Source organism: Hypanus sabinus, chromosome 4 (assembly GCF_030144855.1).
Source record: "Hypanus sabinus isolate sHypSab1 chromosome 4, sHypSab1.hap1, whole genome shotgun sequence".
Classification (NCBI taxonomy): domain Eukaryota; kingdom Metazoa; phylum Chordata; class Chondrichthyes; order Myliobatiformes; family Dasyatidae; genus Hypanus; species Hypanus sabinus.
Window position 1 is genome coordinate 154,409,635 of NC_082709.1, and position 16,400 is coordinate 154,426,034.

Below are 16,400 nucleotides of genomic sequence, written 5' to 3' on the forward strand. Positions count from 1 at the left end.
ATCAATACAAAATTCAGTAGCAAATTTCTATTCAAGCATGTTAAATGTTCACATACTGCAAAACTGTGGACTTGCATTTCATACGTATGTCAAATTCTTCATTGCCCAAATCTTATACTTGATTAAATCCTAAACCGAGTATAAGGTTAAGGCCAATAGTACATACAAGCTGCCTCTTCAGTACTAATAGATAAAAGTATGTTGGAGGTTTTGCTGTAGATTATTAATCACATAATGTAAGACAAAATAGTATCTGCTAACATGAAAATAAAATGCCAATTAACTGGCTTTGAATTTTACTATTACACTTTGTTACTTTATCGTTTCCTGTCAGTCACCTTATGTACAGATACTCCTGCATCTAGTGTCACTTTATGTACAATCAGTCAAAGTACAGTGTCTATGAAAATTATTCACTGCCTTTGGAATATTTCATGTTTTATTGCTTTACAACATTGAATGACTCTAGATTTAATTTAGCTTTCTTTGATACTGATCAACAGAAAAAGTCTCTTTTGTGTCAAAGTGAAACTGATCTCTATTAAGTCATCAAATTACAAATACAAAAAAATATTAATCCCCCCCCCCTTTAATATGGCACACCAAATCTTCTTTTAGAGATCACATATTAGTAAATGGAGATCACCTGTGTGCAGTCAAGGTAGTTCAATTGATTGTAGTAAAATTTCTGCACAGAGCTGAATTCTTCATATGAATGCTCATACACATACACAAATGTTTTTACAAAACCAATGTAATAGTGTTTACATTTCAACTCACACATTTCTATAATTGTATGTGAATTTTTATTCATAATTAGAAAGTTATTTACCAATGTAATTTATTGCATTATATTCACTTCCAATTTTCACAAAACAAATACTGTTTAGTTATCTTAACATAAGCCATGTAAGATTTTTGAATCATGATTATATCAGTTCAGCAGCTGGCACATAGCCAATGCAAATCTTGATTTTGTAACCGCCATTGATAATCCTTGATAACAAAGTTTACATGACTAGTCTTGGAGGGTTCTTTCAGAACCAGTACTGATTTGTCCTTGAATACCAGACCTTTCAAAACTATTGCAGTTCTTGTCTGCCAGGTAGTTGTAAGCTTGATTATCATAAAAAATAAGCATATTAATACCACATTATCAACATGTACGTTCAAAAGTAAACTTGGAAATTACAGGGAACAATAAAGGAAGTACTCATTCTCAGAAATTCCTTTTTCTGCTATTATAACAAACTCATTGTTCTGTTTAGTTTGCAACTACCCATAAATTTACAGCCAGAAACTATTTTATTTTAAATTTTATGGAGATCAGTTTTACATATAGTTGTTGGAAAAGTTTCTAGAAACCCACATGTCAATAAGAATGGGGCAATGAAGAGGTGCAGATATACCAAAAAATGTGTTAAATTCTATATTGTTATATCCTGCCTTGAAACTTCAGTCCATTCATTTCAGTTATGATGACTACACCTGAACTGTAATTCAACTGTTCACTCCACATTCTCCAACACTTCTGTTTTATAAAATATTTTGTATAGTTTCTGATTATTTTACTGTTTTACTTGCATCTAGAGTCAATCTTGTTGTGCTAGCAGACCATTCAGTAGTCTTATAACAGCAGTATAGAAGTTGTCCTTCAGCCTGACAGTACAAGCCTTCAGGTTTTTGTACCCTCTCTGCCTGATAGGAGAGTAGAAAAGAGGATGTCTAGGATGGATGGCGTTTTTTTTTGGCCTCCTTAGCCTCCTGTGGCAACAAATTCCACAAATTTACTACACTCTGGCTAAAGAAATTCCTCCTTATCTCCATTCTAAACAGATGATCCTCTATTCTGAGGCTCTCTGGTCCTCTGGTCCTAGACATTCCCAACACAGGAAACATCCTCTCCATATCCTCTCTATCAAAGCCTTTCACCACTCAATAGGTTTTATTTAGGTCACCCCTCATTCTTCTCTATTCTAGTGAATACAGGCCCAGAGCCATCACTCTTCATATGACTATCTCTTTAATCCTGGAATCACTTTCATGAATCTTCTTTGAACACTCTCCTGTTTTAACACTTCCTTTCTAAGATAAGGGGCCCAAAACAGCTCTCAATACTCCAAGTGAGGCCTCACCAGTGCTTTATAAAATCTCAGCCTTACATCTGTTCTCTTATATTTTTCCTCTCAATCTGCAAATTAACCTTCAGGGAATCCTGCACAAGGACTCTCAAGTCTCTTTGCACCTCAGATTTTTGAATTTTCTCTCCATTTAGAAAATAATCTACCCTTTTATTTCTTCTACCAAAGTGCATGACCATACACCTCCCAACACCCTATTCCATCTGCCATTTCTTTGCTCATTCTCCTAATCTGTCCAAGTCCTTCTGTAGCCTCTCTACTTCCTCAAAATTACTTGCCCCTCCACCTATCTTCATAAAGTCTGCAAATTTGGCCAGCAAACCATCAATTCTGGCTTCCAAATCATTGGCATATAAAATAAAAAGCAGTCCCAACACAGATCCCCGTGGAACATCAATAGTCACAAGCAGCTAACAAGAAAAGGCTCCCTTTATTCCCACTCTGTCTCCTGCCAATCAGCTACTGCTTTTTTCCATACTAGAATCTTTCCTGTAATACCATGGGCTCTGAGCTTGTTAAGCAGCCTTATATGTGCCACCTTCTCAAAGGCCTCCTGCAAATCCAAGTACATAACATCAACCAATTCTCCTTTGCCTGTCCTGCTTATTAGGTCATCAAAGAATTCCAACAGATTTGTCAAGCAAGATTTTCCCCTGAGGAAACCATGCTGACTATGGCCTATTTTATCATGTGCCTCCAAGTACCCTGAGACCTCATCCTTAATAATTAACTCCAACATTTTCCTAACCACTAAGATCATACTAACAGACCTATAATTTCCTTTCTTCCATCTCTTTCCCTTCTTGAAGAGTGGAGTGACATTTGCAATTTTCCAGTATTCTGGAACCATTTCAGAATCTAGTGACTCTTCAAAGATGCATTCATAATCTCTTCACAAACAAAAGAAAACCTGCAGATGTTGGAAATCAAAGCAACGCACACAGAATGGAGGAACTCAGCAGGTCAAGTAGCATCTAAGGAAAAAAAGTTCAATCAACATTTCGGGCCGAGGGGAATGGTGCCCAGGGGGCATTAGCAGAAGTTTGAGAGTTTGATGTTCATGCCATCAGGTTGGAAGCTACCCAGACAGAAGATAAGGTGTTGTTCCTCCAATCTGAGTGAGGCCTCATCGCGACAATTGACATATTAAAATGGGATGGGAAGTGGAATTAAAATGGATGACCACTGGGAGATCTGTTCTTCTGGTGCTCAGGAATCTACATAGGAGGCCACATTTGGGGCACCAGACATAGTCAATGACCCCAAAAGACTCTTTGGGGCTCTGAATGGTAGTGAGTGAGGAGGTGTAGGAGAAGGTGTAGAACTCATTCTGCTTGCAAGGATAAATGCCAGTGGAGAGGGACGAATGGACAAGAGTCACAGAAAGCAGGAAGTGGGTGGGGGTGGCTGGGAAAAATGTGCTCAGTGGTGGGATCCTGTTGGAGATGGCAGAAGTTATGGAGCATTATGTGCCAGCTTTAGATGCTGGTGGGGTAGCAGATGAGGACAACAGAAACCCTATCCCTGGGAGGGTGGCAGGTGGGTGGGGTGAGAGGAGACATGCATGAAATGGAAGAGATTCAGTTGAACGCAGCAGTGATGGTGAAGGAAGGGAAGCACCTTTCTTTGAAGAGGGGGGTGGAGGTGTATAGGGACTGGACATCCGTAGTGAAAATAAGATAATGGGGCCAGGAAACTTGAAATCATTGAAAAGATCCAGAGCATGTGGAGTGTCTTGAATGTAGGTAGGGAGGGACCAAACTGGGGTGGATAAAACAGTCAAAATATGCAGATATGAGTTCAGTGAGGCAGGAACAAGCTGAAACAATGAGTCTATCTCGACAAGTGGGTTTGTGGTTCTTGGGTAGGAGATAGAAATGGGAGGTGTGAGGTGCGGGAACTCTGAGGTTGGTGGCAGTGGATGGGAGATCCCCAGAGCTAATAGGGTCAGTGATGGTGTGAGATTCTGTTTGATGGTTATATAAGAGGATGTGACTGAGAGTTGTCGCTGGCCTTAGCAAGGTAGGGGTCAGTCCACCGGGGTACTACAGCACTTCCTTCCTGTGTGGGTTTGATGGTGAAGTTAGGATTAGTGTGGAGTGAGTCGAAAGCAGAGCGTTCTGAAGATGTGAGGTTGGATTTGGAGAGAGGAGTGTTGAAGTCGAGACAGTTGATGTCCAGTTGACGATTGGTAATGAAAAGGTCCAGAGCAGGCAGAAGACCAGGGCATGATGTCCAGGAGGAGGAGGAGGGTTAAAGATGGGAGAAATGGTCATCAGTGCAGGGTGGAGAGTCCTTGCCAAGGAAGTAGGCTCAGCGACAGAGGCAGTGGAAGTAAAGCTCAGAGTCATGCCAGGCACATAAGTTGCTGATGTGAGGGCGTAGGGGGACAAAGGTGAGGCCCTTACTAAGGACAGAATGTTCTGCCTTAGAGAGGGGAATGGTGAATACCCAGCACAGCTGAGAGCTGGGATCAGCAGAACCCTGGGGTGTAGACCATCATGTCCGGGAGACTTAACTACCTTCAGATCTTTCAGTTCTCAACAGCCTTCTCCCTGGTAGCGGCAACTTCACACACTTCTGACTCCTAACACTTTGGAACTTCCATCATACTTCTAGTGTCTTCCACAGTTCATCTGCCATTTCCTTCTCCCTCTTACTACCTCTCCTTCATTGCTTTCCTGCAGAGATATCAACTCTTGCCTCTCTTTTACTCTTTATGTATCTAAAGAAAATTTGGTATCCTCTTTAATATTATCAGCTAGCTTACTTTCACATTCCATCTTTTCCTTCTTAATGATTTTTTTTAAGTTGCCTTCTGTTGGTTTTTAAAGGCTTCCCAATCTCTAAGTTTTGCTCTATTATATGCCCTCCCTTTGGCTTTTACATTAGCTTTGACTTCTCTTGTTAGTCACAGTTGTGTCATCTTTCCTTTAGAATACTTCTTCCTCTTTGGGATGTATATATCCTGTGCCTTCCCAATTGCTTCCAGAAATTCCATCCATTGCTGCTCTGCTGTCAACCCTGCCAGTGTTCTTTTCCAATCAATTTTGGCCATTTCCTCACTCATCTCTCTGTAATTCTCTTTACTCCACTGTAATACTGATACATCTGACTTTAGCTTCTCCTCCTTAAATTTCAGGGTGAATTCGATCATATTATGATTATGTGCCATAAGTGTTCTTTTACCTTAAGCTCTCCAATCAACTCTGGTTCATTGCACAACACCTAGTACAGAATAGCTGATCACCTAGTGGGCTCAATCACGAACTGCTCTAAAAAGCTATTTCATAGACATTCTAGAAGTTCCCCCTCTGGTAATCCAGCACCAACCTGATTTTCCCAATCTACATGCATATTGAAATCTGCCATGCCTATTGTAACATTTGTAACATTTCCATTTTGGCATTTATTTTCTATCTTCCATTGTATTTTGTTGACCACATTCATATTACTGTTTGGTGAGTTGTATACAATTCCTATCGGGGTCTTTTTATCCTTGGAGTCCCTGAGCTCAATCCATGATTCAACACCTCCCAACCATATGTCACCTCTTTCTAATGACTTGACTTCATTTTTTTTTACCAACATAGCCATGCCACACCCTCTGCCTACCTGCCTGACCTTTCAATACTATGTACATCCTTGGACATTAATCAGCTATAATCTTCTTTCAGCCATGATTCAGGGATGCCTACATCATACATGCTAATCTGTAACCGTAGTACAAGTTCAGATACCCTATTCTGTATTCTGTGCACATTCAAATATAACTTCTTCAGTCCTGTATTCGCCCTTTTTGACTTTGTCCACCTTTTAGATTGCAACTGATTATAGTGCTGCTTTACCAAGGCAGAGAGATGTATAGAGACTATGGAGGGAAGGCTGGTTTCCATGATAGAAACTCAAAAAACCTACAGAACAATACAGGCCCTTCAGCCCACAAAATTGTGCCAAACATGTCCCTACCTTAGAAATTACAAGATTTACCAATAGCCCTCTATTTCACTAAGTCCCATGTTCTTATCTAAAAGCCTCTTAAAAGACCCTATCGTATTTGTCTCCAACACCGTTGTAGGCAGCCCTTTCCACACATAACCATTCTCTGAGTAAAAACCTTACCCTGACATCTCCCCTGTACCTAATCCCCAGCAACTTAAACCTGTGTCCTCTTGTGGCAAGAATTTCAGCCCTGGGAAAAAACCTCTGACTATCTACATGACCAATGACTCTAATCATCTTGTACACCTCTATCAGGTCACCACTCATCCTCTGTTGCTCCAAGAAGAAAAGGCCGAGTTCACTCAACCTATTTTCATAAGGCATGCTCCCCAATCCAGGCAACATCCTTGTAAATCTGATGAAAGGTCTCAGCCCGAAACGTTGACTGCTCCTTTCAATGGATGCTGCCTAACCCACTGAGTTCATCCAGCTTTTTTGTACATCTTGATCCTTGTAAATCTCCTCTGCACCCTTCCTATGGCTTCCACATCCTTCCTGTAGTGAGGCGATCAGAACTGAGCACAGTACTCCAAGTGGGGTCTGAACAAGGTTCTATATAGCTGCAACATTACCTCTCAGCTCCTAACTTCAATTCTACGTTTGATGAAGGCCAATACATCGTATGGCTTCTTAACCACAGAGTCAATCTGCGTAGCTGCTTTGAGTGTCCTATGGACTCGGACCACAAGATCCCTCTGATCTTCCACACTGCCAAGAGTCATACCATTAATACTAATTAATACTATATTCTGCCATCATAGTTGACCTATCAAAATGAATCGCTTCTCACTTACCTGGTTTGAACTCCATCTGCCACTTCTCAGCCCAGTTTTGTATCCTATCAATGTCCCGCTGTGAACTCTGAGAGCCCTCCACACTATCCACAATTCCTTCAACCTTTGTGTCATCAGCAAACTTACTAACCCACCCTCCACTTCCTCATCCAGGTCATTTATAAGAATCATGAAGAGTAAGGGTCCCAGAACAGATCTTTGAGGAACTCCTCTGGTGACAGACTTCCATACAGAATATGACGCATCTACAACCACTCTTTGCCTTCTGTGGACAAGCCAGTTCTGGATCTACAAAGCAAAGTCCCCTTGGATCCCATGCCTTCTTACTTTCTCAATAAGCCTTGCATGGGGTTCAGCAAATGCCTTGCTGAAATCCATATACACTACATCTACTGTTCTTCCTTCATCAATGTGTTTAGTCACATCCTCAAAAAATTCAATCAGGCTCGTGAGGCACGACCTGCCCTCGACAAAGCCATGCTGACTATTCCTAATCATATTATACCTCTCTAAATGTTCATAAATCCTGCCTCTCAGGATCTTCTCCATCAACTTACCAAACACTGAGGTAAGACTCATTGGTCCATAATTTCCTAGACTATCTCTACTCCCTTTTTTGAATAAAGGAAAACCATCCGCAACCCTCCAATCCTCCGGAACTTCTCCTGTCCCCATTGATGATACAAAGATCATCACCAGAAGCTCAGCAATCTCCTCCCTTGCCTCCCACGGTAGCCTGGGGGCACATTTAGTCCAGTCCTGGCGACTTAGCCAACTTGATGCTTTGCAAAAGCTCCAGTACATCCTTTTTCTTATTATCTACATGCTCAAGCTTTTCAGTCTGCTGCAAGTCATCACTACAATCATTAAGATCCTTTTCCATAGTGAATAATGAAATAAAGTATTCATTAAGTACCTCTGCTATTTCCTCCAGCTCCATACACACTTCTGCACTGTCACACTTGATGGGTCCTATTCTTCCAAATCTTAAGCTCTTGCTCTTCACATACTTGTAGAATGCCTTGGGGTTTTCCTTGATTCTACCCACCAAGGCCTTCTCATGGCCCCTTCTGGCTTTCCTAATTTCCTTCCTAAGCTCCTTCCTAGTAGCCTTATAATCTTCTAGATCTCTAACATTACCTAGCTCTCTGAACCTTTTGTAAGCTTTTCTTTTCATCTTGATTAGATTTATTACAGCCTTTGTACATCACAGTTCCTGTACCCTACCATAACTTCCCTGTCTCATTGGAACGTACCTATATAGATCTCTACACAAATATCCCCTTAATATTTGCCACATTTCTTCCGTACTTTTCCCTTAAAACATCTGTTTCTAATTTAAGCTTCCAATTTCCTGCCTGATAGCCTCATACTTCCCCTTACTCCAATTAAATGCTTTTCTAACTTGTCTGTTCTATCTCTCTCCAATGCTATTGTAAAGGAGATAGAATTATGATCACTATCTCCAAAATGCTCTCCCACTGAGAGATCTGACATCTGACCAGGCTCATTTTCCAATACCAGATCAAGTGCAGCCCCTCCTCTTGTAGGCTTATCTACATACAGTGTTAAGAAACCTTCCTGAATGCACATAATAAACTCCACCCCATCTAAACCCCTTGTTCTAGGGAGATGGCAGTTGATATTTGGGAAATTAAGATCTCCCGTCACGACAACTGTGTTATTATTACACCTTTCCAGGATCTGTTTCCCTATCTACTCCTCGATATCCTTGTTACTATTGGGCGGCCTATAAAAAACACCCAGTAAAGTTATTGACCCCTTCCTGTTCCTAACCTCCACCCACAGAGACTCCGTAGACAATCTCTCCATGGTGTCCACCTTTTCTGAAACCATGACACTACCTCTGATCAACAATGCCACACCACCACCTCTTTTGCCTCCCTCCACATCCTTTCTGAAACATCTAAAACCAATCCTGGCCCTGAGCCATCCAAGTCTCTGTAATGGCCAGCACATCATATCTCCAAGTACTGATCCATGCTCTAAGCTCATCTGCTTTGTTCACAACACTCCTTGCATTAATATGGACATATCTCAAGCCTTTGGTCTGAGCGTGTCCCTTCTCTATCACCTGCCTATCCTCCCTGTCGCACTGTCTACAAGCTTTCTCTATTTGTGAGCTAACCTCCTCTTCCCCAGTCTCTTCAGTTCGGTTCCCAGCCCCCAACAATTCTAGTTTAAACTCTCCCCAGTAGCCTTAGCAAACCTCCCCACCAGGATATTGGTCCCTCTGGGATTCAAGAGCAACCCGTCCTTTTTGTACGGGTCACACCTGCCCCAAAAAAGGTCCAAATGATCCAGAAATCTGAATCCCTGCCCCCTGCTTCAATCCCTCAGCCACGCATTTATCCTCCACCTCATTCTATTCCTATTCTCACTGTTGCGTGGCACAGGCAGTAACCCCGAGATTACTACCTTTGTGGTCCTGCTTCTCAACTTCCTTCCTAACTCCCTGTAGTCCTTTTTCAGGACCTCTTCCCTTTTCTTACCTACGTCATTGGTATCAATATGTACCACAACCTCTGGCTGTTCTCCCTCCCACTGCAGGACATCTTGGATGCGATCTGAAACGTCCTGGACCCTGGCACCTGGGAGGCAAACTACCATCTGAGTTTCTTTCCTGCATCCACAGAATCACCTATCTAACCCCCTAACTATAGAGTCCCCTATCACTACTGCCTTCCTCTTGCCTTCCCTACCCTTCTGAGCAACAGGGCTGGACTCTGTGCCAGAGGCACAGCCACTGCTTCTCCCCCAGGTAGGCTGTCCCGCCAACAGTACTCAAACAGGAGTACTTACTGTCAAGGGGTACAGCCACAAGGATACTCTCTAGTACCTGACTCTTCCCCTTCCCCCTCCTGACTGTGACCCACTTGTCTGTCTCCCGTGGCCCCGGTGTGATCACCTGCCTGTAACTCCTCTCCATCATCTTCTCGCTGTCCCTGTCTAGGAGAAGGTCATCAAACTGCATCTCCAGTTCCCTAACTCAGTCTCTCAGGAGCTGCAGCTCGACGCACCTTGTGCAGATATGGCCACCTGGGAGGCTGGGAGACTCCAGGAACCCCCCACATCTGACACTGAGCACAGAAAACTGGCCTTACACACATACTTCCTACCTTACTTCGTCCCATTACCGCTTAAGCCCATTGAGCCAAAGCCCTATTACTCTGCTGTCTCTCACTCTGCTGCCCACTGGATATGGCAGCCTTCTCTCTAAACCTTTTGCACTCAACTGGCTGACATCACGTGCTTGCACAGTCTCGCCTCTCTTTAACCCGAGTAGTAAAATACTCCCTTCACTCCGAAAAATCAGCAGTTCACTCGCAGCCTTCTTGCTCTGAATTAAGTTTAGCATGACATGCTAAACTGTATCCACAACTCTCTGTAGTTTCTTGCAGTTTCTGGCAAAACAGTTGTCATATCAAGCCCTGTTGATGGGATGCTTTGTATGGAGTATTAATAAAAATTCATAATAATTAAAGGGGATATGTCAAATTACTTTAGCCTCCAAAGGAAGTAGAGGCACTGGTGAATTTTCGTAGCTGTGATGTCTACATGGTTGAACCAGGGGAGGCTATTATTTATGTTCACTCCTTGGAATTTGAAGCATTGAACTCTCTTGACCTCAGCACTGTTGATGTAAGCAAGAATGACTAGCTCTTTGCTTTGCTGACACTGAGGGAAAGGCTGTCATGTCACCGTTACACAAGGCTCTCTGTTTTCTTCCTATACTCCAACGCATTGTTATTTGAGATTCAGCCCATTAGTGTTGCCTGCAAACTTGTGGATGGCTGAATCTGGCCATACAGTTGTGAGTGTACAGTATAAGGAGAAGAGTAGGGGACTGAGGACGCAGCATTGTGGGACACCAGTGTTGAGAATAATCATGGCAGTGGTGTAGCTGCCTACTCTTAATGATTGTAGTATGTTAGTTAAGAAGTCAAGGATCCACTTGCAAAGGGAGGTGCTGAGAACCAGGTTTTGGAGTTTGGTGATGAGTCTGCTTAAAATTAAAATTTTGAAGGTGAAGCTATATACAATGGGTGTCTTTACATTTGAAATGCTCCAGAGATAAGGGTAGGGCCAGGGAGCTGACATCTGTCCTATTCCTGGTTCAGGATTAGGTAGGTTGCAGAGGATCAAGGTTGTCTAAGAGGTTGGAGTTAATGTGCGCTGTGACTAGCCTCATGAAGCACTTCACAATGGTGGGTGTCAGAGCCTCCAGACGGTAGTCATCAAGTCACGTTATCTTATTTTTCTTTGATACCAGAATGATGGTGGTCTTTTTAAAGCAGTAGGAAACCCCAGATTGAAGCAAGGAGAGGTAAAGATGCCTTCAAATATCCCTGCCAACTGACCTGTGCAGGATCTAAAAACAAGGCTAGGGACAACATCCAGGCCAGATGCTTTCCATGGGTTCACTCTCTGGAAGACTAATTTTACATAAGCAATGGTTACTGTGGGTTCAGGTACAATGGAGGGTGTCAGGATGGATGATATCTCAATTCCTTCTGTTCAAAACGTGCATAGCAAATGCACGTTAAGTTCATCAGGAAGAGATGTTTGTTGGTAATGCTGCCTGATTGTTTTGTAGCCTGTTGTAGTAACTAAGCCTTACCACAACTAACTGCTGTCTCATGGTATCGCTGAATACTTTATGGAAGTCATCTTTCAATTTCTTGTATAGGTCAGGGTCACCTGATTGGAACACTGCAGTCCTGGAGTTCAGCAGGGAGTAGCTCTCCTAGTTCATGCATGGTTTCCAGTTTAGAAACACCCAGATATCTGAAAATATCAAAACAGATACTAAAATCTGTAAAGATGGGAAATTATTTGAATTTTTTTTAACTTTAAAAAGATTTCAGGAGTTTGGAGATCTTTAATGTAATTTGACAGAATGCTGTTGTTCAAGCCATTATTGGGCTTAATTAGAACAGGGTAGAAAACTAAGTTGAAGTGGTCACAATGAGAATGATACCAAGAATTAAGGCAACTGGGAGCACTGATAGAAATATTTTGCAGAGGTCCTCCAATCTGCACATCTCCTCTACAGAATAGAGGAGATTTCTTCATGAAACAATTCAAGTTTTCAAAAAATGAAAGGTACAGTAAAGTACTGCTTTGGTAGAAAAAAGAGAAATGTCAACTATTTTTAAGTGGTGAAAAATGGGAAGCATCAACATTCACAAAAGACAAAAAAGAGACAAGTGATATTTTGGGCCTTACTGCTAGATGATTTGAGCACAATTATATAGCATTATTTAGCAAGAGGATGTCAAGAGAACACACACCTGTCCTTACAGTGGGGTCAACAGTGGACAGGATAAGCACTTTCAAATTCCTGGGTGTCAACATATCTGAAGACCTATCCTGGGCTCAACATATTATGAAGTGGGCACATCAATGGCTGTATTTCATTAGGAGTTTGAGAAGATTTGGTATGTCCCCAAAGACTCCAGCAAATTTCTAAAGATGTAATATGGAGAACATTCCAACTGGTTGTCTCACTGTATGGTATAGAAGGGGCATTGCACAGTGTTAGGGAGTATTCTGGAATTATGTGAATATAGCAGATGTTAGTTCAAACAAGAACCAATCTTCAGTTCTTATTGTAAATTTAAATAAGTTCAGGAAGCTTGCAATTAGTCTTTAGTTTTTATTGTAAATTGCAAACAGAAAACTGAAGTTAAAAACCCACAAACTAAAATACGTGGTTTACAAAATGGTGACCATATTTGTATCTGCACAAGTCGAAAGTTAAGACAATGGTCTTGTGTTAATTGCCCTATACCAACTATGGGTTTAAGGAATTTGCACCATTGTAAATGTAACTAAGTTCAGGGAAATGACTCAGCCAAGATACTTGAACATTGAGAGGTCTCTCCCGCTGCGGTTATATAATTCAAAGGAAGCATTGCCAACTGAGGTAAAGTAAATCATTGTAACTATTGAAATTGTATTGACTCACCTACTGTTACCATTGATCTTAAGGATATAAAAATTGTGATGTACTTCAAGTTTGTGAGCCTCTGTTCAGAGGGTCTTCAGAATGATGCCGCTTGTTGTGGTGAATAAAGTCTATTATCACCAGTGTTAGTGTCTTTCCATATAGTGATATAACACTATATCACCAGAGTTCGTGTCTTTCCAGGAACTTTGATCACAGTCACAACACATAGGATCAGAAAAAGCTGTGGAGGGTTGTAAACTCAGTCAGATCTATCTTGGGCACTATCCCTCCCACTATCGAGGACATCTTCTGATGCACCATCAATAACTCTTGGAGATGGGAGGCGAATAATAGGCTTTTATTAGCAGCATGAGACCACCACACAACATCCTGGAGACTGAGCAAGGAGCAGTGCCTCCAATCACCTTTATACAGGGGTCTGTGGGAGGAGCCACAGGAGCAGTCAGCGGAGGGACATGTCCAGACAGGTATATGTAGTCTTAAAAAATTATGTCTCAAAAAGGCAGCAACAATCATTAAGGACTCTTACCACTAGGATATACCTTCTTATTACTACCATCAGAGAGGAGTTACAGGAGCCTGAAAATGTACAATGTTTTGGGAACATCTTTTTCCCCTCTGCCATCAGACTTCTGAATAGACAACAAACCCATGAAATACTACCTCAATGGTTTTGCACTACTTATTTGTAATATACTATAAATTATAATATATAGTGTATTTTATTTATAGTATACATTTTATGTATTGCAGTGAACTGCTGCTGCCAGCATTAATGATAATAAATCTAATCCTGATCTTGGTGGAACATTGTGCACAAATTTATATCAACTGTATCATAAAAAAATATAGTTCCTATAAAGTGAAGAGTTACCAGACTGATTCCTAAGATGGCAATTTTATCCTATGAGTAGTGATTAAGTAGGCTACAGTTCTGCTTTCTAGATTCAGAAAGACCCACTGAAATTTACAAAAGTCTTACTGGCTGGACAGATGGGATGCAGGGAGTATGCCAAAAGGAGATAGGACAGGCAGGAGTGTGTGTGTGTTTGGTCAGTACCCAGAGAATGGACAGATGGGTGGGGAGAGACGCAGCTCCTGCACTAGGAGGCTGGTAGAGATTTGACTCCTATAGTTGGATGATAATTAGGCGGGGAGGAGATTCAGCTCCTGGGGGGGGGGGGTAAAGAGAGAGGGAATCAGTTCCTGCACCTGGAGGACTGGCCGGTGGGGCGATTCGGCACCTGAAGGGCAGACACGCGGTAGGTGGGCAGGTGTGGGGACCGGGGAGGGACGCGCCTCCGCGGTCACGTGGCCTACCTGGCTGCGCGGCGGCGGGCATTGACGGTTACAGCCTGGGCGGGGCGGTCGGCCGGCCAAACCTGGCGATCCGGTTCACGGTGGGGGTGGAACAGCCGCAGTCGCTCTGCGGCGAACCACCGTCAGAGGGCTAGCACCTGGGCGACGAGTTTCAGGAAGTGAACCAGCCGCTTGTGGAAGAAGATGGCGGGGAGCAAGCTTCTGAGTTGGGTGGTCCTCGCGCTTTGCCAGACAGGTAAGGGCCGGCAGGTGAGGTGAGGCGAGGCGAGGCGAGGCCACGGGCGGCCGGAGTTCGTGTCCGAGCTCTGTGTTCCCGGCACTGTGGTGGTGCAGGTACTTTGTTTTACGCCTGCGCATCGGAGCATGCAACAGGTGAATTGGGAATGGATCCCATTTTGGGAGAACATGGCATCAGGTGTTCCACCATCGCCTCTGCCAGCTCATGGAGTTCCCCTAGTGAGAGAGCCCAGCGTGGATAAATAGATCCAGGTTCCTGGTTGAAATCATTGGATCTATTTTAATGGGCAGGCAGCTATTCCAAGTAGCTCTGTGAACGGCCACTCTTTGTTGGGGAAGTTTCATGATTGGATTGAACATTTACTTTTTCCAGATGAGTTGATTTTCAATGCCCGTTCCAAGCTGATGGAGAGCGGGGTCGGGTAGGGGAACCGCTCAAAACGGAAGATTACAACTACCGCTCAACTCCGCCCGCACGTCGAACTATATCACCTGTGTTGTGCCGCGAATTTATTTTGTCAGTTTGTTTATTCGGAGGAACCGATGGGGAAGTTGATTTGCAGAACTGCCGAAAGGATTATGCATTGTCTGTCGATGTTACGGAAACTTTATGATTATATCAGCCCTACAATATTTGTTCATAGTTAGAATTATTTAATCCTTCATAGTAATAGGAGGTGTCTCAGCTTGGAATTTGGCTTCCTGTTATGATGTGGATCCGGTCAGACTCTTAATAACTCTTAAACTGCTTTACAGCTAACTATTGTCAATTTGCAAGATACCGTCTTCAGGTTTATTTCCAAAGTGTTTATTGGTTTATTTTTGACAATTCGATCATAAGTCTATTGTCAATTTGGAGCTCTACTTTCGATGTCAATTATTTAATTATATGAAGCTCCGTTGCAATGAAAATCTACTGCTATACACAGCATTCCACTTTCTGTTTGTCCCAGGCTGAGTAAATAAGAACGACGACACATTCAGTCCCTCAGATCTTCTATTGGATCATTTTGCAAAGACCTGTCATACTCGAGGGGCCGAATGGTCTACTTCTGCACCTGTTGTCTATTGTCTATTGACTTGGTGAATAGCTCTTGTCATTTGTCAGATCACAAATGAATCTGTGGAATTCTTGTACAGGCAGCTATGGGGGGGGCGCAGGTCATCGGGTATAGTTAAATTGGAGATTGATAGGTTCTTGAGCAGTAAGGGCATCAAAGGTTATGGAAGAAGTTAGGAGAATATGGTTGAGAGGGATAATAAATCAGCCATGATGGAATAGATGAGCAAATTTAATGGGCCAAATGTCCTAATTCTGCTCCTACATCCTGAATGTATCTTTATCCTCTGTAATTTTCCCCTCACCCCAATCCTATGCCCTCTATCTCTTTGATATGCAGAAATGTTCCCTACCCCTCATAACTTGCACCTCAATCATGTCCATTTTTAACATCCTCAACTCCAGAGATACTAGACATTTCCCTGCTTCTTTCTTTGTAAAGGGGAACCACATTTGCTGTACTGGAGTAATTTGGTTGCTCTCTTGAGTCTAAAGAAGGCTTATCAATCCTCCCTTAGCAGCTTGGGATAAATCTCATCTGGCCTGGGTATTTATCCACTTCTAAGCCTCCAAAAGCAACAAGTAATCCATCTATGTTTGGAAACCTGTATTAGGCTTTCACCTGCCCCTTCAGTGAATTCTCCAACTACACAGTCTGTTTCCATTGTGAATTTGAATGGAAGACATTCATTTAGGACAAGTGACAGGGCGGGAAGAGGTATCGTCAAGATAGCTGTGAGAGCCAGTAGGTTTATAAAAGCTATTAGTATAGTTTAGAGTTTGTGGTTCTGGAGGCAGACCGACACATGAAAAGAATAGTGCATAGAATGAGAAGAACATTTTTTTTATTA

General features: G+C 42.5%; 1 protein-coding gene and 1 long non-coding RNA gene across 5 annotated transcripts in view; one reads left to right on the top strand and one right to left on the bottom strand.

The window, feature by feature from the left end:
* LOC132393382 (uncharacterized) overlaps positions 1-14,376 on the bottom strand; it is a 110,718-nt gene extending 96,342 nt beyond the window's left edge. For 2 of the 3 annotated variants that reach the window (XR_009511855.1, XR_009511857.1), the window contains exon 1: positions 14,253-14,376. This is a non-coding gene — a long non-coding RNA (uncharacterized LOC132393382). The remainder of the gene's footprint in view (positions 1-14,252) is intronic. The other variant, XR_009511856.1, reaches the window with a different exon arrangement.
* LOC132393373 (immunoglobulin-like domain-containing receptor 1) overlaps positions 14,043-16,400 on the top strand; it is a 56,322-nt gene continuing 53,964 nt past the window's right edge. Inside the window, exon 1 of one of the 2 annotated variants that reach the window (XM_059968498.1) lies at positions 14,043-14,194. Coding sequence is in view for 1 of the 2 variants with exons in the window: in XM_059968497.1 (XP_059824480.1) it covers positions 14,436-14,487 (52 nt within the window). In the remaining variant the exon portion in view is untranslated. Of the gene's footprint in view, positions 14,195-14,289; positions 14,488-16,400 lie in introns of those variants that run through there. The other variant, XM_059968497.1, reaches the window with a different exon arrangement.